At 43.2% G+C, this 26,996-nt stretch overlaps 2 protein-coding genes across 3 annotated transcripts; both read right to left on the bottom strand.

Annotated features, from left to right (window-relative positions):
- Positions 1–122: 122 nt before the first annotated feature.
- Positions 123–7,257, bottom strand: klb (klotho beta). The gene is made up of 6 exons (XM_061686631.1): positions 6,520–7,257; positions 4,873–5,386; positions 3,751–4,019; positions 3,411–3,667; positions 2,011–2,936; positions 123–571 (listed from the first exon to the last, which is right to left on the bottom strand). The coding sequence occupies exons 1-6, from the start codon at positions 7,255–7,257 to the stop codon at positions 123–125; spliced, it is 3,153 nt and encodes a 1,050-aa protein (XP_061542615.1).
- A 4,510-nt stretch (positions 7,258–11,767) lies between these two features.
- On the bottom strand, positions 11,768–26,847 carry lamp2 (lysosomal-associated membrane protein 2). Of its 2 annotated transcripts, none has more exons than XM_061685866.1 (9): positions 26,302–26,847; positions 24,264–24,379; positions 22,629–22,839; positions 21,573–21,734; positions 21,286–21,506; positions 21,089–21,208; positions 19,786–19,840; positions 19,524–19,694; positions 11,768–12,545 (listed from the first exon to the last, which is right to left on the bottom strand). In XM_061685866.1, the coding sequence occupies exons 1-9, from the start codon at positions 26,345–26,347 to the stop codon at positions 12,403–12,405; spliced, it is 1,245 nt and encodes a 414-aa protein (XP_061541850.1). In that variant the 5' UTR covers positions 26,348–26,847; the 3' UTR covers positions 11,768–12,402. The 2 variants fall into 2 exon arrangements, with proteins under 2 accessions (XP_061541850.1, XP_061541851.1); XM_061685867.1 differs by lacking the exon at positions 11,768–12,545 and adding an exon at positions 14,822–18,720 and having other exon boundaries at positions 26,302–26,846.
- Positions 26,848–26,996: the final 149 nt, after the last annotated feature.

Genomic DNA, 26,996 nt, shown 5'->3' with positions numbered 1-26,996 from the left:
CCTTTCTCCGCAGAAATGACGACTATACAGTGTTCCTCACCGTATTAGCGATTCGTCAATTCTTTTGCCAACCCGTAAGCTACAGCTGGTGGACCCCAGGGGTCCGTTTTAGAACCCCTCCGCTAATGTATGGCACAATGAGTCAGCTTGACAGCAGGCCTACACAAGTCCTGCACTCCTGCACCCCTTCCTCTCCTTCTCCTGCTCGCGATGCTCACTCTGCTCCTCCGCCCCTTGGTGTACTTTCTCCTGGTGACGACGGTGGAGAAGACCAGCACGGTGAAGACGATAGATGTGAGCATGAGGCAGAAGCCAAAGAAAGTCAGGGCCTTGTTCTTGGACACCCACACGCATAAGGAACACGCTGGCCGGGCCTCAGCGGAGCGACACTCGTTCGAGGTGGCGTTTCTGGGGAAACCGTTCCGAGTGATGATTTGTCTGTAGACGTCAATGGAGGCCTTTGCTTTGGATTGGTGGTTGGCTGAGCTAAAAAGACCATACTGAGGTGCATGATCATCCTGCAACTTCCACACATAAAAACCCCGCAGGTTGACTCCATCCAACTGCCGTGCTGGGGACACATGAAGAGAAGCAGAAATATTCATTGATCGTCGATTTACTCCTGCATCTGGTTTGTCATTTTGGATGAAATTCTCCTATTGTTTGATGGCGCAATACGGACGAGCAATCGGCCACAAAGGGCAAAGTATGAAAGCTAATTTAATTCATCTCTCCATTTTTTTTTCTGCCCTCCCACTTCTTATCATCTTTATGGTTCCTCGGGACTTCAGAGGACGCAGCAATAAAGCCATAAAATCTATATTGCTTGTCGAGCTTTGCCTGGGCGTCAGCGTCATTCTGATCCAGGCCGAACGTACATTAAACAGTAGTGAAAGTCAACATTACTTCTGGCGGAGGAATCACATTTTATAAAGTAGTGCGTCACAAACCTTTTACAACAAGTACAAATACTTAGCTCTCCACCATTAAGACCAGCATTTAAATACCGCAATGTTAAAAAAAAGACAGAGGTTCCATCCATCCATCCATCTTCTACCGCTTATCCAGGTCGGGTCGCGGGGGCAGTAGCTTTAGCGGGGACGCCCAGACTTCCCTTTCCCCAGCCACTTCATCCATCTCTTCCTGCATCTGGAACCGAGGTTCTACTCCCAAAAAGTGTATTCGGTGCGGTTGCAAGCCAATGTAACGTGATGCGCAGTTTGAACATTAACACTGCTCTTAAATATAGGAAAGTTAAAAAGACTGTCCTGAAATAATGATTCCGTTAAAATGTGTTGCGCATAAACGTTAAATAAAAACAATTACCTAAGGAAGTGAGTCAATAAATAAATAACGGTTCTTAAAGATGAAAGGCAAATGTATTGAACTTAAAAGTGAAACACAACTGCTGTACTTAAGCAGTAATTCATTTGTGTGCCACTCGAGGGAGCCTGGGTACAACACTTTGAGGAACAGCCATAAAGAATCGAGTGAACGCCTGTTATAGCACGGTTCGCCTTTCGTGACCCGCTACATCGCGGATTTGCAAGCGATCTTTTTTATTGTTTTTTAACAGTACACACACACACACACACACACACACACACGAGTCCCAATTTAGAGTGTGGCATAGCACCACCTGAAAACACGGAACTCTATCGGGTGTAGATGCAGCGTGATTAAGAGTCAAAGAAGTGAATAATGTTGTACCGAATGGTTCGGTTGAACAATTTGGCATTCAAGTATCCAAGATTTACTTCTCTTTTGGTTTCTGTGTCAGTTATAAAGTAACCTTCAACTGGAAGTGTAAAATAAAACCTTGAAGCAAGCACACTTTGCCTCTTATTTGGAGAGTTGCGCGAGTGATAAGCAAAGAATACGTTTTTAAAAAGTACTACTCATGTTATATGAGGATAAAGTGTGTTTTAATAATAGGTTGAGGTGTGTTTAGAGCGTGTGGTATAAATTGAGTATATGGCGGTATATGTGCGAGCAAAATCAAAGTCTGACCTTTCAGAGCCTCCTGCAGGTAACTTTTGAGATAGTGCTGCCTCGTGCTATCCCGGACAGGAGCCTGGTCATCAACCCCACTCGCTGTGACAACGATAGGCTTCGCGCCTCCGTATCGCTCCGTCACCCAGGTCAGGACCTTTCGCAGCCCCCAAGGGACGAGAGCTTGGCCCAGACCGGAGGAGGGCCAGGTGGGGTCGGAGAGGATGAGGCAGTCGTGGTCGCTCGGGTCTTTTCGCTGAACATTATTCGGAAAGGGAGAAACCAGGCGGGTGGTGAAATGATTCAACGCGATGAAACTCAGTGCACCTCGGAGCTCCTCTCTCTCGCTTTTGCTAAAAGTAGGAAGAGGAGATCTTTGTTGGCCCAGAAGTCGAGCTCGCTCCTTCAGGTAAGTCGTCATCTCTGGTGGGTCGTCCCCTTTGCCCCGCTTCTCCTCATAACCGGGCCTCAGCAACGGGTCCAGGAAGCGACCCAGTTCAAAAAGAAGGAATCTCTCCACCGCCGCCGCATGTGACCTCAGGAGGAAGGGATTCGCAGGCTCGGCCCAATCGGCGTGTAGCGCCAGCGACACCTCAGTCCCCGGCCGACGAGGGCGCCTCCGCTCGTGGAGCCGCCAGGCTTTCGCGTGAGCCACAAGGAGGTTACGGGCAGCCCGCTGTCGCTCGTCGCCGTCGGAATAAATATCCGTCAGCCTGTTGGGCTCGTTCACCGTGATCCAGTAGCGGACCCGTGAGCCCAGCTCCCGGTAGCAGAGTGCCGCGTAGTCTCGAAAGGCCTCCGCGGTGCTGGAGTTGAGCCAGCCCCCCGAGGCGTGCAGAGCGCCGGGCAAGCCCAGGTTGGGAGCTTTGTGCGTCGGGTAGTAGAGGATAACCACAGCCTCCAGGTCCAGCTTCTTCAGCTCGCTGAGCACACAGCCGTAGTACCTTTTAAACACAAGTGGCAACGGTCTTTTTTTATGGAACAAACAAGTGGGTAGTAATGCACTACATTTACTTGGGTAACTTTTGGGAAACAAATTGTGTTTATCAGGGTAGTCTTCATGCGACAGACTTGAGATACTACTTTTACTTCTTGACTTCGAGCTACATTCTGCTCGCTACTTGCTCGACCTTTTTTTCAGAGAGATTTCTGCCTCGGCCGCTGTCACCGTTTCGTGTTGCTCGATAAACATTACAGTTACTGTTACAGTTAAAGTGATATTTTTGGTCAACTTGGGAATTTGCATGTTCCTATTTTCTATTTTTGGTCTCGTTGACATTCATGCTCTGGTTAAAAAAATAAATAAATAAGAATAATTCCTAAAAAGTTACTCACCGGTTCCTCAATGCTTAGTTCCCCCACAGAATACGTACCACTAAAGTAATAATTTGTAATAAAATTCACGCCAGGCGTTTTACCTCAGCGCTTCCACGTTGACATCGGAGAGGTCTCCGTGTGGTAAAATCAGAGACCAGTTTAGAGCGAAGCGGTAGTGCGTCGCCCCCGTCGAGGCAAACAGGTAGAGATGATTACGGATGGCCAGAAAGTCCGTGCACTGGGAACGATTAGCGTGAAGCTTCGCTCCTGGGATTGCACGCAATAGTCCATCTCCTGTCCGGTTCCAACTGTACACACGGGGATCTGTAAACTGGGGGGAGAAGGGGAAAAAGCGGACCTGACAAAAGAGAGACGGAGCAAACGGATGGATGAGGGTGGCTGCGTTCGTTTCGATCCGTTGTGTTTGATTACCGTTAGTACCTCCAAGGTGGAGTCAGCAATACCCCAGTGAAAATCACAGGGGAAATGACCTTCGACCTCTGCGGAGGGCTCCGCTCGGGGGAAACCGTTGTCAGCGATAACCCGCCGGTAGTACTGCGCGCTGGTTTTGGGCGTCCTGGTGCGATTAGGATGAGTGAAGTCGACGTAGAAAAGGCCCCGGCGCACCGTGTAGCCGTAGTTCCATTCAAAGCTGTCCAGCAGTGACCACGCGGTGTAGCCCAGCAACCGAACGCCATCCAACCTGACAGCTGGAACACAAGACACGCCAAGTTGCTAAGTTAGTACTGACAGTAGAGCAGGGAGGGACGCCCAAACTGCCTTGTGTTGATTGTTTTTTTTTATAAAAAAAAAAAAAGTTGGAGCAGGTTGAAAAGGGTGTGTGTTGAATAAAGTGTGGAGAAAAAATAAAAAATCCAATAATTTGATTATTAGAATTTTTGATTACATTTTTTATTTTTGACTAATTTGATTATTAGAATTTAAAACATCATAGATATGTGTCATCCTCTAAGCATGTATAATATGCTTATAATATATATATATATATATATATATATAATATTGGGGGACAAGCATATAAGATTAGATACAACAGTCAAATGTTGTTCTGCAGATGCAAAGAAGTCGTAAACTGCAATTTAATACAGTGGGAATGCTAAGTTAAGGAGTAATAATAATAATAAGAAGAAGAATACATTCTTCTTCTTCATTTTATTATTTTATCATTTCAAAGGTAAAGGAATAGCACTTTGATGGACGACGAGAAGCAGGAAAAACGTTAGCTAGCCATATGTACAGTAAATACAACAAATAACATAAGCATCATTGCTACAACTGAATCGTTTTGCAGCAGTATTAATTGGACATTGCGTTCCATTTGAATGTATTGGAGCTTTTCTACTTGAAGAGCTAATAGTCCTAACTAGTTAGAATATATATTCCCCCCTCCTTCACATGTGCCCAATGAGTTCACGGTGTACTCCGCCTCACGCCCAAACTCGGGTGGCATAGGCTCCGACTCACCCGCAAAAGTAGTTATTTGTGGGAAAAGCGCGCCAGCAAATGGACGCGTTTCACCTTCAGATGCGTTTCACCTTTTACCTTGTAATGCCTGGTTGATAAATCTCTTCATCAGGTAAAGGGCCACTGTGTCCTCTCTGCCCACACTCGCTTCAGAGAACCATCCACCCTCGGCCAGCAGAACGGGCAAGTCCCCGTACTCCAGCTTGATCCAGGCCAGGACGCGCCTCAGATCCGGAGACACGTTCTGGCCGAAGCGAGGCAGGTTTCGACCCAGACGGAGGACGTTCGGCCCGAAGGACAGGGCGAAGAAGTCGGCCGTGTCCTTCACCCGCAGCTTCTCCTCGGCAGAAAATGCGGGCAGGAGGCCATCGTGCTTGAGTTTCATCGAAGCTGGATAATCTCCATCGCCTAAAATGGGATCGGCGAACCAACCGAGAACAGCTTCCATCGACTGTTGACAAAGTTCGACAGCGGCGGCTGCGGATTGGCCTTTTTGAGCTTCAACCCAGTGGGAGCCCAAAACAATGGACACTTGACCCTTCTGAGCTGGGCGGTAGTGGGTATTATAGGTGTGCCAGGCTTTGGCATGCGCCTGCAAGAAAAACACAATCGTATGTTCGCAAATCATCGTTTTACTTGTACTTGAATGTATTTTGACTTTTACTCCCAACATTTGAAAGGACTGCACGTACAGTATCTGTACTTTCTTCTCCTGACTTTGTCAAAATAGGCTTGATCATTTTTTTCAACACAACATCAAAATTCATTTTATTTAACATAACTAGAGAGGGGTAAAGTCAACCGCGGCTGACTGATTGAGATCTCGGCGACTCACATTCCTTTATTATTCCTTACTTTTATCGCTCTCCCTTCCAAGTATTCTGTATGATTTACTTCTATGTTATCAAGTGAACTCCCTGCTATCACATAAGAGTTGAGTTGTGAGTTTGTGTTCCGTGAGTTAACAAACTCTCACACTGTACGAAGTGCGTCTTCAGATAAATGATTGAGGCTGCATGAAATAAAAGAAAGAAAATGTTTCTCTAATCATTCAGAAAATGACATCGTTAACATGGAAAGGAAAAGGTCAAAACTATCAGGTGTGCAAAAAGGATGCAAGTATGTATGAAAAGAGCTTTATCCTTAATGAGCATAGTCTGTTGTTAGGGGTCTGCTGTGAGGGGAGGGGGGCTTCCATGACCTCATGTAACCTTTATTAGCATTTGTGCCTCTCTTTTTTCCTCGCCTCTTGCCAAGATGCGTGACTGATGGTTTCAGATACATGTTTTTCTTTTTCAGTGAAAATGAACCGCGTTTGGACAGAAAAGAAAGTATATGATAGAGACGGGGGGAGTGACCAATCATCTTAACGAGAAGCTATAACAGAGACATTTGGCCACAAGGCGCCATTTAAGCTAGGACGGAGACTGGCGGTGACCTGAGTAACGGATGTGGTCATCGCGGACGGCGCCTCACAGGTGCTCCATAATGATCTTTTTCTCATATGAGCGTCAACACACGCCAGCTGCGCAGCGCTCGAAAGGGCAAAAACAGGAGTGATTATTACCGAGGCATATCTCCGTGACTTCCTGGCACACGCTGTGCTGACACGGTGGACTTTGGAACTCCACGTCCTGTAAAATGTCCCGTTTGTGCGTTCAAAAAAAAAAAAAAAGACCAAATCAATTTGAATATATGTAAACAAAGCGGTGCATGCAGACTTACCCTGATCAAATTGTGGGCCACAATAAGAGCGGCGGCGTCCCCCCCGGTTTCCCCGGGGGCATGCACCCCAGTGCCGTACCCGTGTACAGCCACCAGATACGGGTTATGCATCGTAAGCCAGTACCTAACGCGGTCCCCGAACGCGCCGAAACAAAAGGCAGCGTAGTCCTCGAACAATCCAACGAGCGTGTGGTTTTTCCATCCGCCGTAGACCTCCTGCAGGACCAGCGGCAGATCCCAATGATGGATGGTAACGATGGGCTCGATTTGCTTTTGCAGAAGCCTATTTATGAGGCGGTTGTAGTGCTCCACTGCAGGTTGACTGGGAGGACCTCTCGCTCTGCCATCGGGGAACAGTCTGGGCCACGAGAGGGAGAAAGAGTACGATTTCACCCCCAAATACTCGAGCGCCTGCACGTCTTCTTCCCAGCGAGCGTAGCTGTCACCGGTCGCATCGGCCCTCCTCGATTGGGTGAAATGGTCCCAGACGGACGCACCCTTTCCGTCCCGGTCCCGGGATCCTTCGGTCTGGAAGGCGGACGTGCCGGACCCCCACAGGAATCCTGGGGGGAAAGTATCACGAAGAAAGGATTGTTCTAGACTGATCGGGACCGGCTTGGGCTTCTGCCACATCTGTCTGCCATCGCCAATGGAGCCAGACGTTCGGTGCCAACTGTTCACCAACCACAAGGACAGAAAGAGGCACTGAATCATGGGTCGGCGTGGAAGGTCCAGCATGCTGAAGGACTCTATCTTGCTCCAGAAGTCCACATGCAGTGAAGGGCAAGGCGCATGGTCTCAGTGGGAGATGTTGTTTTTTTGAGGAACAATAGTAGATCCATGTTGTTGGAGGGCAGAGGAGAAATGACCACAGCCCAGCGAGAGCGAGATCTGAAGCGCCGGGATCATTCCCTATCTCCCCTCTCGGTGCACTCGTGCCGCCGCTCGGCCCCGCCCGCCCGCCTCATGTTCGCGCAGACAAAGGTTGACCGATAAACGGCCACCTCGCGCGTGTCACTGTGAGAGGTTTCCGTCTCACTTAACACTTAATAATGCATCGCCACACCCAAAAAATATCAGGGAGGTACTGCACAGCTTTGAACTGCAGTGCTGCCTTGAGATACCAGCCCAAAAAAATACAAAACTGTTTGTATTGTGTTTTAAAAAGAAAAAACAAAAACCTCTATATTATTGTATGCGTACTTTATTGAAACATACAATGAGAAAGTAAAGTCATGAAACCGTTTTATGCCACATCTTTGGCTTCAATTCAATGGACATTGTGCCGCTCCTTCTGGTGTGTGCGCCTCGGCCACATGGGGCAGTATAATACAGCACATACAGATCTACATGGAAATGATCACAACTCCTCTGGAAACTACAGTTATAGCAGTTATTTTTCACAAACGATAACGGAAATATGCTTGTGAATAATGGTATATTGTCTTTCTACATATGTTGCTTCATCGTTTGTGTTCAAATATCTGCTACTTAAGAGTTAGAACTGATGTTATTCGTTAGCCTGTCTAGGGAGTTTTGCTAGCAGTACGCTTAAATATACAATATGCTGTCAAGGGGATTTTGTGGCATTGATTCCCTTACACTCTAATCTTTCTTGACTGAAAGTCGGTGTTGGACTTCAGGCGCGATTTGAGGATCTCCAAAATGTTGGTGTCAATTTTCAAATATGAGCTTCAATCAATTCACATCAGCTGCGATGCCTTCGGGACATTTATTAAGGAAGGGAGGAGAACAGATACGACTTTTACAGCAACATGAAGAAAAACTATACTTCTTTTGACGATCTTATGGCCCGAAGGCACCGGGAAACGTCAGCGGTGTTCTCCCCAGATTCAATAAAAGCATGACAGGTGAGAACGAGATTACCGGCTTGTGTAACTTTATTCAATTTGGATCCATTTTTCAGTCGGTGACCCACGCTCGACATCGCTGGAAAGTGTGCGTGCGTCCTGTGTTTGAAGCTCCCCCTGTCTGTATGTGTCATTGTCTTTAATCAAGCCTTCAGGTCAGAGCACCGTTGTCATTAAGGCAACGTGTGGGTGCGGAAAGCAAACAGTGGAGTGGCTCGGGAACACTGTGCCCAAAGCAGACAGCTAATTGCCACTATTAGTGCAAGAAACCTGTATACTGTATATAAGTTTATTGGTTGAGCAACATGAATGAACCATTTCCTTTAAAATGTCCCAAATAAAAACTGAATTAATATTACATATATTTATAAAAATTTAAAAAAAAAGCTAATTTAATACAATACACCATAATTGTTGATTGATTGCTTAATTGACTATTTAAGGCACATCTAAAATACACAGATGGCAAATAGGAAAACAAGAATCAAAGTATGTCTCCTCACCCCGGTAAACAATATTTCAAATACACCACAAGGTAGAAAGTGGCCTGCTTTTTTTTTGGGTGCACATGCACATTCCCAAAAGCTCCCAAACGAGGCGTTTAAAGTGGATATAAAAAGTCTACACACCCCTGTTTAAACCAAGATAAATGATTTCATCACTTTTCCACCTTTAATGTGACTTGTACCACTAGGTTGAAAAACAAATGATTACTTTCAAGGAGAAAAAAAAAAGTATAGTAATAAAACGAATACAGTGGTGGCATAGCCGTGATTACCTGAGGTCCAAGTCCTCGGTGTTTTTTCCTGTGGAAAAAAAAAGCAGAGGAGCAAGTGGTTTCCGCACCAATTAGTGATTTGTCGCTAGTTACCACCTTCTAATTCATTACTTGCAGGCCAACAACCCACCCCCATTTATGACTGGATTTAAAAGGTTTTGGGACCGTGGTTGAGCGTGAAGATTTTGCGTCTGTGTTAGACTGCGCCAAGTGACAAGGTGCACACACCAAAAGGAGCCCTACAGTCACAATGAATTCATCAAACGGTATGTTTTTATAAAGTATAATATATAGGACTGCTGTTGTTTTCTAACGCCTGCTGACGTCTTGTGGTAGTGATCGCGCACCACATTAAACCAGGGAATCCCTTCATTCATTCATCTTCTGTTGTGCATCTCCACACTAGGGTCGCGGGCGCGATGGAGACCTATCCCAGCTATCTTCGGGCGAGAGGCGGGGTAGACCCTGAACTGGTCGCCAGCCAATCGCAGGGCACATGTAGACAAACAACCGTTCGCACTCACATTAAACCAGGGAATATTATTGGTAAATATTTACAGTACAAAAAAGTATTGACTCATTTTCTCATCAAGATAAGCAATACGCAAATCATTTTCTCAATATTAGTTCTGACAAAATATTGCCTCATGATGAAACCACGTGAAATATTCTTTTTTTTTTTTTTCATGTTTTAAGTAACATATGTACACCGAAAAACCCTCCTTTTGAGAAAGTTGTCAAATGGAAATCCTCCTTCCCAGTACAAATTTTAAAAATGTGGGACTTCTCAAAATTAAAAGCTGACCATTAGTACTGCGAAAAAATCATTTTGTTATTAATCACAGCACGGGGGTTGTCTTGGGCCTTTGCGTAAGCAACCTACAAATATTACATGCAATCGAAACCCGCACATTACTACCATATAAAATTCCCATTATTTTTATTTTGCAACAGCATTTATTTTGCATTCAACTAATGGGAGTCAGCAAGCTACCAACATTGCTTGGATTCCATATCTTCTTCCACTTGTGCCCATAATTTTAGTCCGTCATGAACTTTGAACGAGTTGTAAACCAGCTCGTCAAATGGGCCGTCCGGCAACCTTTGAATTCAGTCACAAAATCTCGGACAACGCTACAAAAACAAGAACAAACCTTTCGTTTGTTTACTTCGTCTCCCCTCAAAACATATCACGACTTTCTTCTCGAACAAAGCAATTAACCGGGCGGCTGAGCGGAAGCGAAAACAAAACTTTTAATCATTGGGCCACTGGAGAACTAGAGCGGGCTAACTCTATTTGTGTCATTTTGGGGAAATGATTCAAAAGATTTATGGTTGTCACAAAAGATGTAGTGCAAAAAGTGGCCTAAGCCCAAACATCGGTCCTTTTTTATCATAAATATAATTCACTTGTATTAACATGCAGATGCACCGACACCCAAGGTAAAAACAAAAAATACAAATAAAAAAATTCCAAGTGCACTAATAGGCCGCCACTTTTTGTCAAAAAAAAAAGAAAAAAAGAAAAAATATATAAATATATACATATATAAAATATTTTTATATTCATTTCTGCATTTAAAAATGACAAAAGTGGAGTTAGCCCACTCTAGTTGTCAATTATCACACTTTTCCTTTTTTGGAACTGTAACAGTATTCTGTTTTTTCTTCTCCAATTTTAACTTTCTACTGGTGCAAGGTTTAAGCGTGCCCATTTTTTTTCTGTCATGAACTTCGAACAGATTATACAACCCCAATTCCAATGAAGTTGGGACGTTGTGTTAAACATAAATTCAAACAGAATACAATGATTTGCAAATCATGTTCGAACTATATTTAATTGAATGCACTACAAAGACAAGATATTTAATGTTCAAACTGATCAACTTGATTGTTTTTAGCAAATAATCATGAACTTAGAATTTGTTGGCTGCAACACGTTCCAAAAAAGATGGGACAGGGTCATGTTTACCACTGTGTTGCATCACATTTTCTTTGAACAACATTCAATAAACGTTTGGGAACTGACGACACTCATTGTTGAAGCTTTGTCGGTGGAATTCTTTCTCATTCTCGCTCGATGTACAGCTTCAGCCGTTCAAAAGTCCGCCGTCTCCGTTGTCGTATTTGACGCTTCATAATGCGCCACACATTTTCAATGGGAGACAGGTCCGGACTGCAGGCAGGCCAGTCTAGTACCAGCACTCTTTTACTACGAAGCCACGCTGTTGTGAGAGAATGTGGTTTGGCATTGCTGAAATAAGCAGGGGCGTCCATGAAAACGATGTTGCTTGGATGGCAGCGTATGTTTCTCCAAAACCTGTATGTACCTTTCAGCATTAATGGTCCCTTCGTAGATGTGCAAGTTACCCATGCCATTGGCACTAACACAGCCCCATACCATCACAGATGCTGGCTTTTGAACTTTGCGTCCATTAACAGTCCGAATAGTTCTTTGCCTCTTTGGCCTGGAGGACACGACGTCCACAATTTCCCAAAACAATTTGAAATGTGGACTCGTCGGACCACAGAACACTTTTCCACTTTGAGTTCAGTCGCAAGATCTCAGGCCACACAGAAAACAAACAGTGCTACAAAAGAAGAACCAAACTTATTTATTGAGTTTGTTCCCCCTCCCCACCACGCACGTTAATTAAGACACGCTCATCATCACATGACTTCTCGAGCAAAGCAAACAAACAGTGGCTTAAACGGGAAGGCACAAAACTGTCGGGCAGTGGGGGAGGGTTAGTGATCAACTGCTGTTAGAACTCATGTTAAAACACAGTGAAAAGAATGGTGCATTCAATTTAAAAATATATATATAAATTCAAAATGTGGTTGCAGTGCTGGTAAAGTGTTACGTGTGCCTTCTCGTCAACACTTCCTTTTCAATATTTTGTGCATTTACAAAGAAAAGAAAACGGCATTTTCTGGCATACAAGTCAATCTGCTATATTTGCTTGTACATTCAAGTCATTCAACAACAAACGTGAGTAATTCGTTTGATACAAGAGATTCAGTTACACGTATCATATTGTAAAGGGCCGGTGGGCGCCGCTCCCAGTTTGGGAGTGGAAGTGGACATGCAGTCTCGAGTCAACAATGCAATATTCATGTGAAATGGTTTGGCTGGTTCAGTCAGTGGCAGAGGAGGAGGAAGAGGTGGTTGCTTGGATACGCAGGAGAATAAGATCAAGGTTACCTTTGAAAGGCAAAGGGAGTGGGGGGGCTTTATACAGACTGATAGCCAGTGCGACTCTTCCTCCGGCCAATCAGGTAAGAGAGAAGGACAAGGACGATTAGGAAGCTGAGGGCCACGCCCACCGCAATGGGCACCAAAAAGCTCAAATCAGAGTCCAGGAAGCACTCCTCGGCTGATTGGCACACAAACAAGAAGAAGAAGAAGAAGAAACAAAACAAAAACAAAACACACACAAGAGGCAGCCAGGTTAGCTGTCGGTATTAGCAAGAGGGGGAGTTAGGGCAAAAGAGGGAAGTTGGAATGTTAAAAATCCTCAAAATGGTTAAAAGGTGCACACATACGAACGAGTCAACAATGTGATCATTCAAAAGCAAGAGTGTCAAAATGACAATACTCTCTACACGCATGCGTTGAGAGGACTCACGACATTCTTTTTGTTTTTTAGGAAAAGTGTTAGAATGTAAATAAAGTGCTTCAACGCTTACTTGTGAAAGGTGTCAAAAAATGTACAATCATCTGAAATGTCATCACGACACTAAAGTGAAGCACTTGCAGACTTATTTAGAATAGAAAAAAATGCTAAACTAATATGCTAACAGAAGCTTTTTGTTTTGGTTGAATGTCAACACACTTTTTAAAAATATTTTAGAGATGCTAGGAGATGGATGTCATCTTTATAGAGTCAGAGATTTTGTTTTTACTACAAGTTGCTATAATAAGTGTAAAAACAATAAAAGCCATTAACTAGGTCTAATTATTGGACACAAGTGGAAAAAATATATAGTCCCTCACAATTTTTTAAAGTAACAATTATGCTAAGCTAATATGCTAATGCTAAGATGTTTCGTTTCGGGCTAATGTCACGGTGAGAATATTTTAGAGATTCTAGTATGTGGATGTCATCATTTTAAGAGCTAGATTTTTGTTTCAGTGTATTCAACAATGATGCTAAGCTACATGTATAAATGATTTAAAAAAATTATACAAGCGATCGCATGAGTAATTATTGAAATAAAGAGGCAAAGGTACGGTCCCTCACAGTCACAAATGTTTTAATAAAGCCATAAAATTAACAGTTATGCAAAGATAACGTGCTAACCTTAACGTTTGTTGTGTTGGTTTAGAGCCAACAGGAGAGATGCAAGCAGGTGCTTGTCAGCATTAGAGGTTGTGGAACTAAATTTGGTTGTTGAACTAAATTTGGTCATGATGCTAAAAGAAGGTAAACTAAGGTTTAAAATCTTAAATTCCATGAGCAAATCACCGAGTACCTATTACAATCAGGTGGCCAAGAACTAATCCCGCGCAAGACTTTTACCAAACCACAATTATAATTAAAAAAAAAAGGAATGGTTAGCTAAGATGCTAAATGCGTGTTAAAGAGTACTTTCATTTTACGAATGCTACTTATTAGAATCAAATGGCAAAGATAGAGTCACTTAGAATTTTCTTATATATAGCCACAAAATTAACAGTTATGCTCAGCTAAAATGCTAACCTAAAATTTGATTATTATTTTTCATGTTTTGGTTTAATGTCAACACATTGGATAAGCGTATTTTAGAGGTGAACATTCCCATGTTTAAAGTCGGACATTTTAATTGTACTTGGCCATCATGTAAGCTTTATATATTTAAAAAAAAAAAAAAAAAAAAAAAGTGTAAAACCAATGATCAAAAATTATACAAGCAATCCAAGCAGTAAATATAATCAAACGGCCAAATCCTATGTTTTTTTTTTTTAATGTTTTGGCTTTGTGTAAAGTTTATAGTGAGAATTTATGGCAGGTGGATGTCATACATGGAGCCAGACATTTTGTTTTACTGCATTAGGCCATGATGCTAAGCTAAACCAAGCTAAGCTTTAAAACAATAGGAGAAAGCCAACGAGTACTTCATGCATGGAATCAAGTGGCCAACAAAGAATCCCTCACAAACATAAAGCCACAACATTAATATTCAAAGATGCTTAACTTAGCTTTTATCATGTAGTATGCAGTTTTGTTTTTTTGTTCCCTACAAGTGATTTACTTCCCAAAATCTCACATGATTCTTCATTAGTAGGCAGGAACGAAAAGCATGTGAAGAGGAAATACTGACAAACATCGATGCAAATGACGGTGAACGGAGAGGAACACAGGCAGCGGTTCTTTTGATTACAAAACTACCAAAAAAACAAAAGTCTAAAAAGACTCATAACCGCTGGCCGTGTTTCTCTTTCTCCCGATGAAGTAGGCCAGCAGAACGATAAGAATGAGAACAAGCAGGGCAACTCCGACGGCTACGGGAACGAGGAAACTCTCAGATTCCGCCTGGCAATCCTCAGCTAGATGAGAGTGGAGAGAGAAGAGGTCAACATCTTGATGGAATAAAGTACGGATTAAAAGGGAGTGAAGGAGGGGTTAGTACATAGGCAGGCTCTACAAAGAAAGAAAACGTTTACTCAGAATAGCCAGAACAGCAGCACATTTTTATTTCCATAAATCTCCAGACACTCTGTATGATGCAGTTTGAAAGAGTAAAACGGTGCAAGAACATTTTACACACACGCGCGCAATCCCTTTTGTTGAACATGCGAGATAATAAGCCTTATGTAGGCTTAGCCATGAAAGCCAATACTGAGCAAGGCACTATTCTCTATTGATTCATGTAGAACAAAGCTGAAAAGAGTAACAACAATGCTGCAACTGTTCAAACACGCACACAAAGTCCTGGGGAAAGCAAAGTTAAGGAGCACATTTTAAAATGCAAGACAAAAATAAAAATAAACCATAAACACAAATGTGTATTCGGGCCACACCGAAAAGATAAAAATCCAATGAGACTAAAGTGATAGAATTATGAGACACACACACACACACACACACACACACTTATATACAGGGGGGGGGAAATGGGAAGTTTACAATTAAGTCGTGACAAAAAAAAAAAAAACTAATGTGAGAGTAATTTATGAGAATAATGTAATGAGGAACAAAGCTGTAATTTAAGAAGAATAAAATGATATGACCAAAAATAACTTCCATGAGAGTTTTTCATGAGTAGTCATAATACGCACTATGGGAAAAATATTTTACTCAAGGAAAATGTTTTAATTTTACAAGATTAAGAGTAATTTATGCAAATAAAGTCATAATACTATGAGACAAATGATGCCATTTTATGAGAATAAAGTTGTAATATGAGGGGGGGGAAGTGTACTTTTAAAATAGTTGTAATATGACTAACATGATTTACAAAAATTAAGTTGTAAAAATCAACATTTTTTGAGAACAAAGTTGTAATCTGACCAAAACAAAGATAATTTTAAGATAATAAAGTCATAATATTATAATCCCTAATATTACAAGGGTACCCGCTTAAAGACTACTGAGTGTCTTTTCAATTTGTCAAGTATGACTTTATTCTTTAAAAATTAAAAATAAATAAACAAACAAAGCTTTGCGACGTTATTCTCATAAATGTGACTCTTTTCTGTTCAGCATGGCCCTAATACTTCATATTCATATAACAGCGTAACACACGAGTGTCACACTGACTTGAAAAAAAAAAAAAAAAAAAAAAAAAAAAAAAAAAAAAACCTTGTTCACATGAGGTTCTGACAGGGCTGCAGTGCTCGTGTGACAAAATGTTGGGAATAATGAATTCAACATGGCCGACCTGCGGAAGGCGAACCGGGCGGTCGCGAAGACGCCCACGAATCCCAAATCATCCAGGAAGTGACGCGAAAGCGGATGGCGCGAGGAAGTGTGAGAGGAATTGGCCAATCAGAAAGCAGAATACTGCGTTATTGTACCTTCCATTAGGATTTGACATTGACCACCGATGCCACGTGACAATGTTACAAATTGATTTCGGAGCGCCTGCAGCCTTCAGAGCCTGGATCACAACACATAATCATCATGTGACACAATTTCCTAAGACAATCAAAAAAAATAATAATAAAAAAAAGCTAAAGGAGCATCTTAGTGCATTTAGATGAAAACAATGTCAAATGAAACAATATCATCCCTTTTCAGAACTTAGTGTTAAGAACAATTATGGAAGAAAAGACTCTTCAGATTGATTTTTCTGAATCGTGCAAAGTGTAACAGAAAACGCTGTGACGTGTCCACATGCGGGACGGTTAAGTGATGCCGTTGGTTTCCCCGCACACGTCAAAACGTCTTCAGAGGAAGTCGGGAGGGGGAGGCTAAAAATGTCTTTCAACAATTGCAAAATCTAATGTTTCGCGGGGGCAAACATGGGCTAATGCTTCTTTTAAATGTGTTCCTAGTGGTTCACAAGTTCACCCGTTGGTGACTGAGTGAGCTTAACCATCTTCTTTTTTGCACTCAAGAGAAGGATTTGCATCGGAATACTGAGAAAATTTTCAATGGACTGAAGTATGGCAGGGGTGGGGAGCACACTTTTTCCCAACCTTATTAGAAAGTAACTACCGTATTTTCGCGACCATAAGGCGCACCGTACTAAAAGGCGGAGTCTCAAGTTACGGGCTCGATTTCGGTATTTAACACACACACATTAGGCGCACCGTATTATTGGGCGCGGGCATGGTAAAACATATGCTAGCTTAAAACATACGGTAGCATGCATGCACGCTAAAGTGCACGTTTTTAAAAAGGCAGCAGGAGCAAAACAGAGTTCGGTTGTACTGTATTGAAGTATTTAACAATATAAACAGTGAGTTCGGTCGTATTTTATTGAAGTATTTAACAATGTACTCACGTTGTTTTTTGATCAATGCTCATCCACAAATCCATCAAAGTCCTCATCTTCTGTATCCGAAACGAACAGCCGGGCAAGTTCTCCATCAAACACGCCGGGTTCCCTCTCGTCATTGTCGGAGTCAGTCTCGTTGCCGGGGGGCTGTTCGGCAATGATGGCGGCGTTTTCCTGCTTCCACCACTTGCGAACCGTGGATTCGTTGATCTTGAATTCTCTCGCGGCTGCTCGATTCGCATGTTCCGCCGCGTAACTGAAAGCTTGCAGTTTAAACTGTGCTTCGTAAGCGTGTCTCTTCGTAGGTGCCATTTTCGGGGGTCCTGAGCCAAACTGATGTTTTGCACAATGCGCATACCGGCGCTATGTACCTACTGGGGGCGAGCCTTTAGCGTCCTCCTTCACGCGCACCCTTCCCCCTTTAACGTCCGCATGCTGTCCTCAGTCACGTCCGCCTTCCCTCTATATGAGCAGTGTGTCGGCAGGAAATGCTCCCAGTCAGTCAAGCGGAGCGCTCATCAAAGTCACACAACAACATTTACAGATTTTGGAAATCGGTGCACACACAAGGCGCGCCGCATTATAAAGGGCCCCGTCCGTCCATTTTGGTGAAAATTTAAGACTTTTAAGTGCGCCTTCTGATCGTGAAAATACGGTACATTTTGAACATCTGCGGATTCAATGTTTTGGGGCTTTTTATAACAGTTAATTTGTTTGTACAATTGCATGACTGGCCATACATAGCCGATACAACGTAAGAGGTTCCCCAACCCCTGCATTATTGGGACGAGAATACAAAAAAATCAAAGTAAATAAAATTAAAGAATATAATGTGCAAAGAGATGAAATCATAAAGGGAAACAACATGGGAGGGGCGGCAGAGCAAATGCAGAATCGTGAGGGTGTTGTTTAAGGAAGTTTTGTGTTGTACATGTGCGTCTCAATAAATTCAAACATTGTGGGAAAACTTCATTTCAGAAGCTCACTCAATTCAAAAAGTAGGACTTACACCTAAGCCAAAATTGACCAAGAGAAACAATTAAAATGAGTGTTTAATGAATCTATAATACAATTTTGAATTGAACTTTTCTACGATATTCAAATTGATCGAGATGCTTCTGTATGTCTGTCTGCACTCTGATGTTCTATTTCCAAATGACTGTGGCTAACAAATGTGGATTTTGCATTTGCTCATTCGCAAAACCTAAAAAAAAATGAAAAACAGAAAACCACAAAGACGGGGGGGGGTGCAGACAAGTTTGGTCCTTGAAGAAAAACTACAACACTATTGTCCCTGAAGACTCTCACAAATGCTTTTTGTGCATGTTTCACACTCAAAATAACATCACACATTTCGGACTTCAATGGAAAGGGTTTGAATTGTCAAGAGCCAATTGAGTTCATTGCACGTGAATCCAAGGACCAGGCTTGGCGGGGACCCCCGCCCACCCCGTCGCATTTTGTGGCTGATTTGCAAAGCGGCTTCTCAAAGGGTCTGATATCCCACATAGGTCTTTCTTCGACCGATCACGTATGCGATCACTACAATGAGAATCAAGCCGGCCAGAGCAGCGCCGACAATGATTGGGATTAAGATGCTGGTGTCGTCCAATGGACACTCATGGGCTGCAGACGAAAAGAGAGTCAGTCAACCACAGATTTCGGCCACGTTTGTACAATACTCATCCTCTTCTTCTCTACTTGTAATAACATTTTTAGAAACTTAGCTTGTAGGGGGTGATGAAAAAGAACTGACTCCCCACTGGGTAGCCCAACTGCACTTTAAGGCTGGATTTACACTGCATGGTTCAAGTGATAATTCAGATTTCTTTTTGCTCTCATGTGGCACAGTTGGGATCATGCGTGTCGTGGCAGCATGAAGAGGAAAATCAATAAATTAAATAGCACTGCAATGTGTAAAAACATAACATCATAGAGAATGTCAAGAATTTTTTGAAAGTGTAATACTGTACAATGGGACAAGCAGAGTCACAACAAGACCAACCGTCGTCTTGTATGTGTGCCTTTAAGGGGCGGGGCCTAGCGAGTGACAACAGGAACATGGTCATTTAGTCTTATACACGAGCTTCTGGAAGTGACTTTTGGCTGACTGTACCTCTTCGCTACGGTCCAAAGTTTGTATTTTTGGGTTTGGCTCTTTGTGCCAGTCAATAAAATGCTGAAAGCTCATCAGCAACTGTGATTTTTTTTTTGATTTTTTGATTTTTTTTACACTGAACTCAAGCGGCGGAGTTTCAAAAGGTTGTTAAGGCACCACCACTACACTAGTTGCACGTTAGAGGTCGTTTTGTTTTAAAGCCAAAAGGAGGTAGTCTTTTTAAAGTTGAGCAAAAATCAGGATTGTAAAAATTTGCAGTTGGGCTTGTAAATGCTGCTAAACTGCAAACGATAACGACAGAAGAGGTTACCTGTACTGAAGAGGCCCTTCTTCACGGCGAAGGGTTGCACTTGCAGGTTGAAGGTGAAGATGTTCAGCTGGCTGGTGATGGTGTAATTCTGCTCCTTGTTGCACATGTACGAGCTGCCCACCGCCGCCTCCCACAGACTCAAGCTGCTGTTCGCCTCGGAGAAGATCACACCTTGAAGCAACGCATACACAAAACGGTTAGCCTTGTCCTGCTTGGACAATTTGCTAAATGCATTTGGGGGAAACAAAACCACTTGGATTACCGGAAGTCAACTTGGCGGTGACATTCACAGATTGTAGGCGGAATTTTTTGGTGCCCTGTCAGGAAAGATGAATACTCAGATAAGAGACAAGAAACCACGTGTAAACGCGATGAACCAACATCTTGCAATTGTTACATTTCCCGCCTAAAAAAAATGCACCCCATTGTTACAAAGAGCTCACCGGACACTTATTAGGTACACCGACCGAGACTAATCACAACTAAAACCACAGCTGTAGCAGAAATGGACCTTGGCAAAAGCTGCTTTGACACTACATTTCTGGTACATGAGAAACCATACTGTTCATTTAGTCGCCTGTTCCTTTAATACACAACTCGCAAATTAGAGGGTTGACTGCGGCATCGTTGCACCTCCCAGACAAGTAAAAAGTCGGAAGAAGGCTGGCTTAGATGGTCAGTGTGGCACAGCCTTTCAAAAGTAGTTTTTGTTGTCATTTTCACATTTGCATTTTTATGATCCAAAAAGTGGGGAAATGGTGGTAAATTTGTGTTTTAAAAAGAAAAGGGAAAGAAACTGCCTCATCCATTGAACACCTACCTATTATGGGGAAAAAAACAATTCTATGTCTAAGAAGCATTCATTTAACATTAATAATGCGTTCATTATTGCAGTGATAAATAATGAAGTTCCTAATATTTTGCCCCAATCACCCAAAAAGAAGAATTAAGTCATGCTCAAAAACGTTGGCACCGTTTTTAGCCATGACTGTATTGTCTACTACATATATTTGGTTTTTAAAAGAATCCTTTCGTTCTTCTGGCATTTAGCAAATAACATTAACATTATTTATTACAGTAATTTAATTGCAATAAAGTCATTTAATGACAGTAAGTTAGCACCCATTATTTCGGACATGTTGTAATGTTGATCGGACCTAAACTTATGTCGGAGGCAAATCCTTGAATGCCCCCTAGAGGTCAGTGATGTTTTCACTTTTGTCTAAAATGTTCGAGAATCATTTTGAGCTGGGATGGGCTCCAGCACGCCCGCCACCCTAGTGAGGATAAGCGGCACAGAAAACGGACGGATGGATGGATACAGTACTCAGTATACAGTACACAAGTATATACAATAAATGAACATGTAAATGGACACATTGCTCCATCTTGTGATCGGATATCGGACCCAAAAACCCTGATCGTGTAAAGCCTAATGATCATACTTGCAAATCCTCTTGATACAGCTCTTGTATTGGAAATACTGTTGGAGGTGTACCTAATGTTGCGGCCGAAGAGACCAGACATGCGATCAACGAGAGAGAGAAGTAGAGTAGAGGACTCACATTGGTGAAAGTGAGCACCACAGTCATGTCGGTAGACGCCAACACCAGCTCGCTGCTGTTGACGCCACACGATCCAGACGCTCTGGTCACGTTGGGGTCCAGGTTCATCTCTTGATGCTTCTAAAGCAGGAAGGTACAAAAAAGTCAGAGGTTCCATTCCATCAGGGGAGCAAAACGTTGGGCAGGATCACACGCACCTCGCCTTGCTTGACGCCGATCCGCAGGGCGAAGTTTGCCAACAGACAGGCCGTGCCGTTATTGTCCGGTTTGACGCTGAACTTCCCGGTGGCGGGCGTGGGGAGGGTGGGCGCGGGGGAGGTCGTCGGCGCGAGGGTGGCGGCGGTGGTGTTTGTCACCGGGGCCGCTGTGGTGGGAGAGGCGGTGGGGGTGGCGGGCAGGTCGGCGGCACAGGTGGTCACTGCGAAACACGAGGGAAGCGGTCAGAGGGAGAATGTCTTGGAGACGAGGTCTCGCCCGCACTCACGGTTTTCACTGTGTGTGCCGTTGCTGACGAAGGCCTGGATGAGCACGTTCCACAGGGTCTGGTTGACCGAGTCCGACTGGATGGTCTCCTTGCTCTTGCAGGAGTAGCAGGTGTCCATGCCTATGTCAGTGATGTGAGGCCTCACGGTCACGGAGAGAGTGTCTGAAGGGGAAGGAGAGAAAGAGAGAGAAAAAAAAAAAAAAAACAGGACACAAAAAAATGGGAAATGTACTTTTTAATTGCTTTTGCACAAATACAGGGCGTCCTCTTTTTATGACAGAGTTCCGTTGTTCCTGCAGCGACGACGTAACTTGGACGTACGGCTGAAGCTAAATCAGAACGCGCGGCTGTCTATCGCTACCCTATGCCAGTGATTCCCAAGAAGAAAACAGCTGTGCCCTGGGAAATGAACCAGTTTCACTCCATTGGTCTAAAAAATATAATTACTCTGAACAAATATAATTTATATATAATAAATAAATATAATACTTTGAATCTGCCCGTCTATACCAGTGAGGGATAGTGACAGCTAGAACGATTGTGTTCTTCCACGAGATGACAAAAGGAGAATACAGTTGTTAACAAACTTGACAAATTGTAATGATTCAAAAAAAAAAAATCACCCACACACTCATGGTTCAGCACCTGTACAATCATAAAATGAGTGGGCGTGTATCAACCACAAAGTGGGCAGGTATTTGAAGAATGAGTGTCATATTTACGTCACGACGACACCGAAATCTGAGCTGGTCGTTTTGCAAGCCTTAAGCCGTTTAATGCCTTTCGCATTTCAGTCGACAAACCGCAAAGACGTCAAACTTACACAGGGGTCATAGACTCATTTTGACCTATGTTATGCAGAAAAAAAAAAAAAAGATTTTGATGGTATGGGACATTTTCCATGTCACCTACATGTTGGATTCTTGTAGCTCCTGCATGTCATTAACAAGCCATCACTAAACGCACCACGGCGTGTTGCTAATTTGCTAACACCCTACTGCCGAAGGTGTCTAATACGCATCTTCGGGTACAGTCTCGGAGACACGGAGGCATTACCGGTCGATGCAGATTTAGGGAAGACGGTGGCGTCGCTGAGGTTGTAGGAGAACGTGATGGAATCCGCCTGGTACGTGTTCCCGCTGACGCTGAAGTTCATGCTCCAGGAGTGTCCCGCTCCGAAGTTGAGCTGCAAGGTGGAGCTCGCGGCGTCGCATTTACTCCCGTTGGACACGACTTCGGCGGGAAGTTCAAACTCTGCGAGCTCGCTCTGAGGAGAGAAGCGGCATGAAGAGTCAAACCGTGAAAATCGGGTCAAATTTGAGCATTTTTCCTCCCTCTTCCGCCATTATCGTGTGGTGTGTCAAGACTGATTTTTCCCGTTTTGATAGCCAATTAGGAAGCGACCTCGAGCTAATAGAAGAGAAGCTGGTTGTGTTGAATGTTTATATGTGGACCGAATCTTCACAGTAAAAGTGACAAAGAAGGGGTTTCATCCACAATCTAGTTGTCTGATAAGCTAACCGTTAGCCTAGCTGCTTCTATTTCTTCTTCTACTATAACAACTCTCTCTTCTTAGTATTTTCCAGGAGTCTAAATGCCCTGTGGCACCATGCTGCCTCTCACAGGTCAGTCTTGGTACTACGACAGATACGTGGTTTGGGGCCAGATAGATTTTTCCTCCCGAATACAGTTGAAACGAGATATTTACAGAGACTGTATGTAAAAAATACTTTTTTCCTCACTGTCTGCCATGAAATCAGACTAAACTGTTCCTGTTTTAGGTCAATGAACCAGACTTGTGCGATTCCACAATTCCCTTCCTGATATCTTGGCTGATTTCTTTTGACTTTTCCATGATGTTACACAAAAAAAGAAACGTGTTTCCAGTGTGCCGCGTTCAGATACATCCACAGGTGTGTCACTAATTAACTAAAATGTTGTTGATAAACCTGTCAGAAGCTTCCAAAAGAAGTGACATCATCATCTGGGTTTTCCCAAAGTGTTTAAAGGCATAGTAATCTCATATTGTAGAGTATATTAGTATTATATACTTTGAAGAAGTCATGAAAATGTGCGTTTAACAACTAATCTCTCATTATTCTGGCATTTAGCAAATAAAAATAATTTTGGCAATCGGAACTGACCTAAAACAGGACAAGTTTAGTCTGATTTCATGTCAGACAGTGAGAAAAAAAAAAGATTGTTTCTTTTTATGTTGTATATGTAAATATCTGCTTTCAACTGTACATAACATTTTCCTTTAGGAACTACGTTTTTGTATTCACTGGGGTTGTCTTTGTGCGATCGGCTTAATGATTTGAAACTGGAAACAGTTCAGTATGATAAATATGCAAAGAAAAAACAACCCGAAATTAGGAAGGTGGGGCAAACACTTTTTCATACCACTGTACTTTAATCCCTATTGAACTTCCCCCCCCCCCCTTTAATCAGAACAACTTGGGAAGTCAAACAACACCACAGAACTGACCGCGTTCTGTGACAGCAATCCTGCAGTTATTTGAGCTGCGGCCCAACAACTCGCCAGTGCATGTGACAGGATGTGCACCAGGAAAATGCAACAAGTGAAATGCTGACTGGCAAGAATCTCGGGAGCAACACACCTCGTCAATTTTGACACTTACTGTGAAATACAAGAGTAGAATGTGTCTTAATTCAAGATTAGACACTCACCTTGTTCCCTGACGTCACGTACGAAACGGAGAAATTGACCGAGAGATTGGCGTAAAGACACAACTTGTCATCTTTGTCTTGGACTGTCACCTCTGTCCCACATGACAGATGGATTACTGTAAAGACAGATATCAAACCGTGTTACATCACTTTCAATTCCTTAAAGATCTAGTTATGTCCTCCTAAAAGATTCAACACACAAACTGCATCTATTAAGATAATATTGTTTGGTTTTGATTGACACTATCAGAGAGGTATGCCTCGTCTCCTCAGTTGAGTGAAAAAATGCCCCACGACCACTATTTGCGAAGCAAAGTGATATTTTTAAGATGCTTTGCGGTTAGACCGAGGCACTTAGCTGAATGGAATTCACAAGAAGAGAGAGCAAGGTCCACTTAGATGTTAACTGCAGTTTTAAACAACATGCCGTGTTATCAGTGACGGTATCTGTCATGTGCATTATATAAAGCTGCACAGGGCGAGAACGCTCCAGGAAGTAAAACGACGACAATGTAGGACTGGCTATTAAAGACAGAAAGAAAGTGCGGCGGTGGCAGTGGTGGAGGGTCGCACATCGGGAGTCATCTACTAAACAGCTTCTCCTCGTTTGTGGTTACACTAAATCTGACATTAAACAGAGGGGACCATGCTGCAAAAAGAAAGATGATTTGACTGCGTATGATTTAAATGAACTCATTCACTAATGTGGTCGTTTATATTCGACAACTGGAATCCACCAGTTTACTGCCACCGACGCGTTTCTTTGTCAAGTGCGCTTTTCAACCGATCGGCATGGAAGACGGTCTCGCCCGTATTGTCTTGTGAAATTTAGGTTCATAAACCACTGCAACAACGAGGGGGGGGGGGGGGGGGGGGGAGAGAATCCCTGTAGCATTACACTGCTTTAAATATGAAATCAGCACAGCTTTTGAGTAGAAGACAAAGTCACTGTTCTGCTTTACAAGTTTCTCTTCACATAAAGCTCGTTTTCTCCGCTTTTTGGTCAGAAAGAGAACTAAAACCAGAAAGAGGTAGAAACACTTCTTTTTCTGGTGTAAAAAACAACAACAACAAAAAACCTTTTGGTAGGTTCGGTGCTTATATTGTCACAGAACACCATGTTTTGTTGGGTCTTGCAAGAGCAGCCAAAAGCTGCTTTGAAAAAGGCTGGCAGTGCAGAAGTTAAACAGAAGGTCCCGCAAAACCCTTTATTTTTATTCACCAAGGATATAAAATTAATCCATAAATCCTGGCGAATCAGTGTTAACTAGTGAGCAGTACACGAGCAGATACTGTAGCCTGCTGCATCGGCATCATCCCCGCAACAAACGAGTTGAAAACAAAGAGAGGGGGGAAACATTTGACAGATTTATCCGGAACAAAATGACATCTTTTATTTACGTCGAGTATGTATTGCAGAAATTAACGTAACTGTAAACAAACACTCCCAAACGACCGCGACGTCACATTTGACTTAAGGCACAGTAATCAAAGTCGGCTTTGCGATTCACATGGTGGCTCCTGGCCGAAATCAATCGAGAAGCAGAAGTCAGTTAGACAAAAGCTCGGGTTGACTCATTAACGCAAACTTTAGCTTTCAAAACTAGCCTTGGCCAGCCGCTATGCTAATGTGACGCCATAGGAGGGACACCAGCAGAGCTACTTTACACAATTGCTGCGAAGTATACTTTGGCATTAAACTCATGTCGCCTGGACAAAACTAAACATGTGAATACACGCAGGCGTGTAATTTAAGCTTCACGCGTCCTTTGTCGAGTTGCGATGTTGTTGACGCAGACGGTGATTAGCAATAGCGCTAACTAGCTGCGTCGATGATATATTCGAGATGATGGTCGCTTCGTCTTTAAAGGTTTCTTTTTTTTTTTTTTTTAAATGTATGACTCGCAAAATGTCGCTTCTAGTTCATTACAATTACACTCAAAGCACCAGGCCGACGTTTGGCCCAGCAGTTCGCATATTTTGATTGCGATCTACTGCGGTTTCAATAATAAATCCATATGAAATTAATTGGACTCACCACATCCAAATGCCAGGAGAAGAACAAACGCGGCATATCGGAACATGATGGCCTGCTGCTTGGCGGTGGTCAAACTAAACAAGAGTCGAGCAGTCGGAGATCGTCGGACGTGAGGTGACCGACGCGCTGCCGGCCGGATGAGGAAATGCAAGTCACATAAAAAGTCATGTGACGGGGGGGCAACGAATGTGTCACCCGGGCTGCAAACTGCCCTGTCAACACAGATATGAAAACTGGAGGAGACGTGGCGGCCATGTTGGGGAGGTCGATGATCCCACCAATTTCAATGTCCACACATTGTCTTTAAAATCGGAACTTGCTCAATTCTCAATCGCTTTACTTTTTTTGGTCAAGGTCAAACCGTGTACCATCAATAAATAACAGGAGAAAGCCCTTCAATTATTTCAGCTGTGAACGGTGAGAGGTTATTCCCAGGTCCCTTGTTATAGTTGGGCAAAGTGCGCAATCGCATCCTTTGGCCGTCTTTTCGTGTTCTCGCCGTCCACACACACGGAATGCGGAGAAGAACTTTGACACTCCTAGCTTAGCGTAGCCGTCGTAACGCAGCTCAAAAAGGGGCGTGTCCTTATCTACCTATTCATATCTGTGTCTGTAACCTCTTTTCCACATCAGTGTTGCCGTCAAGTCATTTTAAGACAATAAATAGCCTGCCATCCATCCATCCAACCATCCAT

This window comes from Phycodurus eques, chromosome 9 (genome assembly GCF_024500275.1).
Source record: "Phycodurus eques isolate BA_2022a chromosome 9, UOR_Pequ_1.1, whole genome shotgun sequence".
Classification (NCBI taxonomy): Eukaryota; Metazoa; Chordata; class Actinopteri; order Syngnathiformes; family Syngnathidae; genus Phycodurus; species Phycodurus eques.
This window is presented reverse-complemented; position numbering and strand designations above follow the sequence as displayed.

Excerpts from the sequence above, each read along its gene's own strand:
- klb (XM_061686631.1), bottom strand. The coding sequence starts at position 7,257 with ATGCTGGACCTTCCACGCCGACCCATGATTCAGTGCCTCTTTCTGTCC. Across the intron at positions 5,387-6,519 it reads TGGCCCACAATTTGATCAGG|GCGCATGCCAAAGCCTGGCA; the intron begins GTAAGTCTGCAT and ends TTTTTCTTGCAG. Across the intron at positions 572-2,010 it reads CCTGCAGGAGGCTCTGAAAG|CACGGCAGTTGGATGGAGTC; the intron begins GTCAGACTTTGA and ends ATGTGTCCCCAG.
- lamp2 (XM_061685866.1), bottom strand. The coding sequence starts at position 26,347 with ATGTTCCGATATGCCGCGTTTGTTCTTCTCCTGGCATTTGGATGTG. Across the intron at positions 21,507-21,572 it reads CGGCACACACAGTGAAAACC|TGACCACCTGTGCCGCCGAC; the intron begins GTGAGTGCGGGC and ends CGTGTTTCGCAG. Across the intron at positions 12,546-19,523 it reads GAAGGGCCTCTTCAGTACAG|CCGAGGAGTGCTTCCTGGAC; the intron begins GTAACCTCTTCT and ends TGTGCCAATCAG.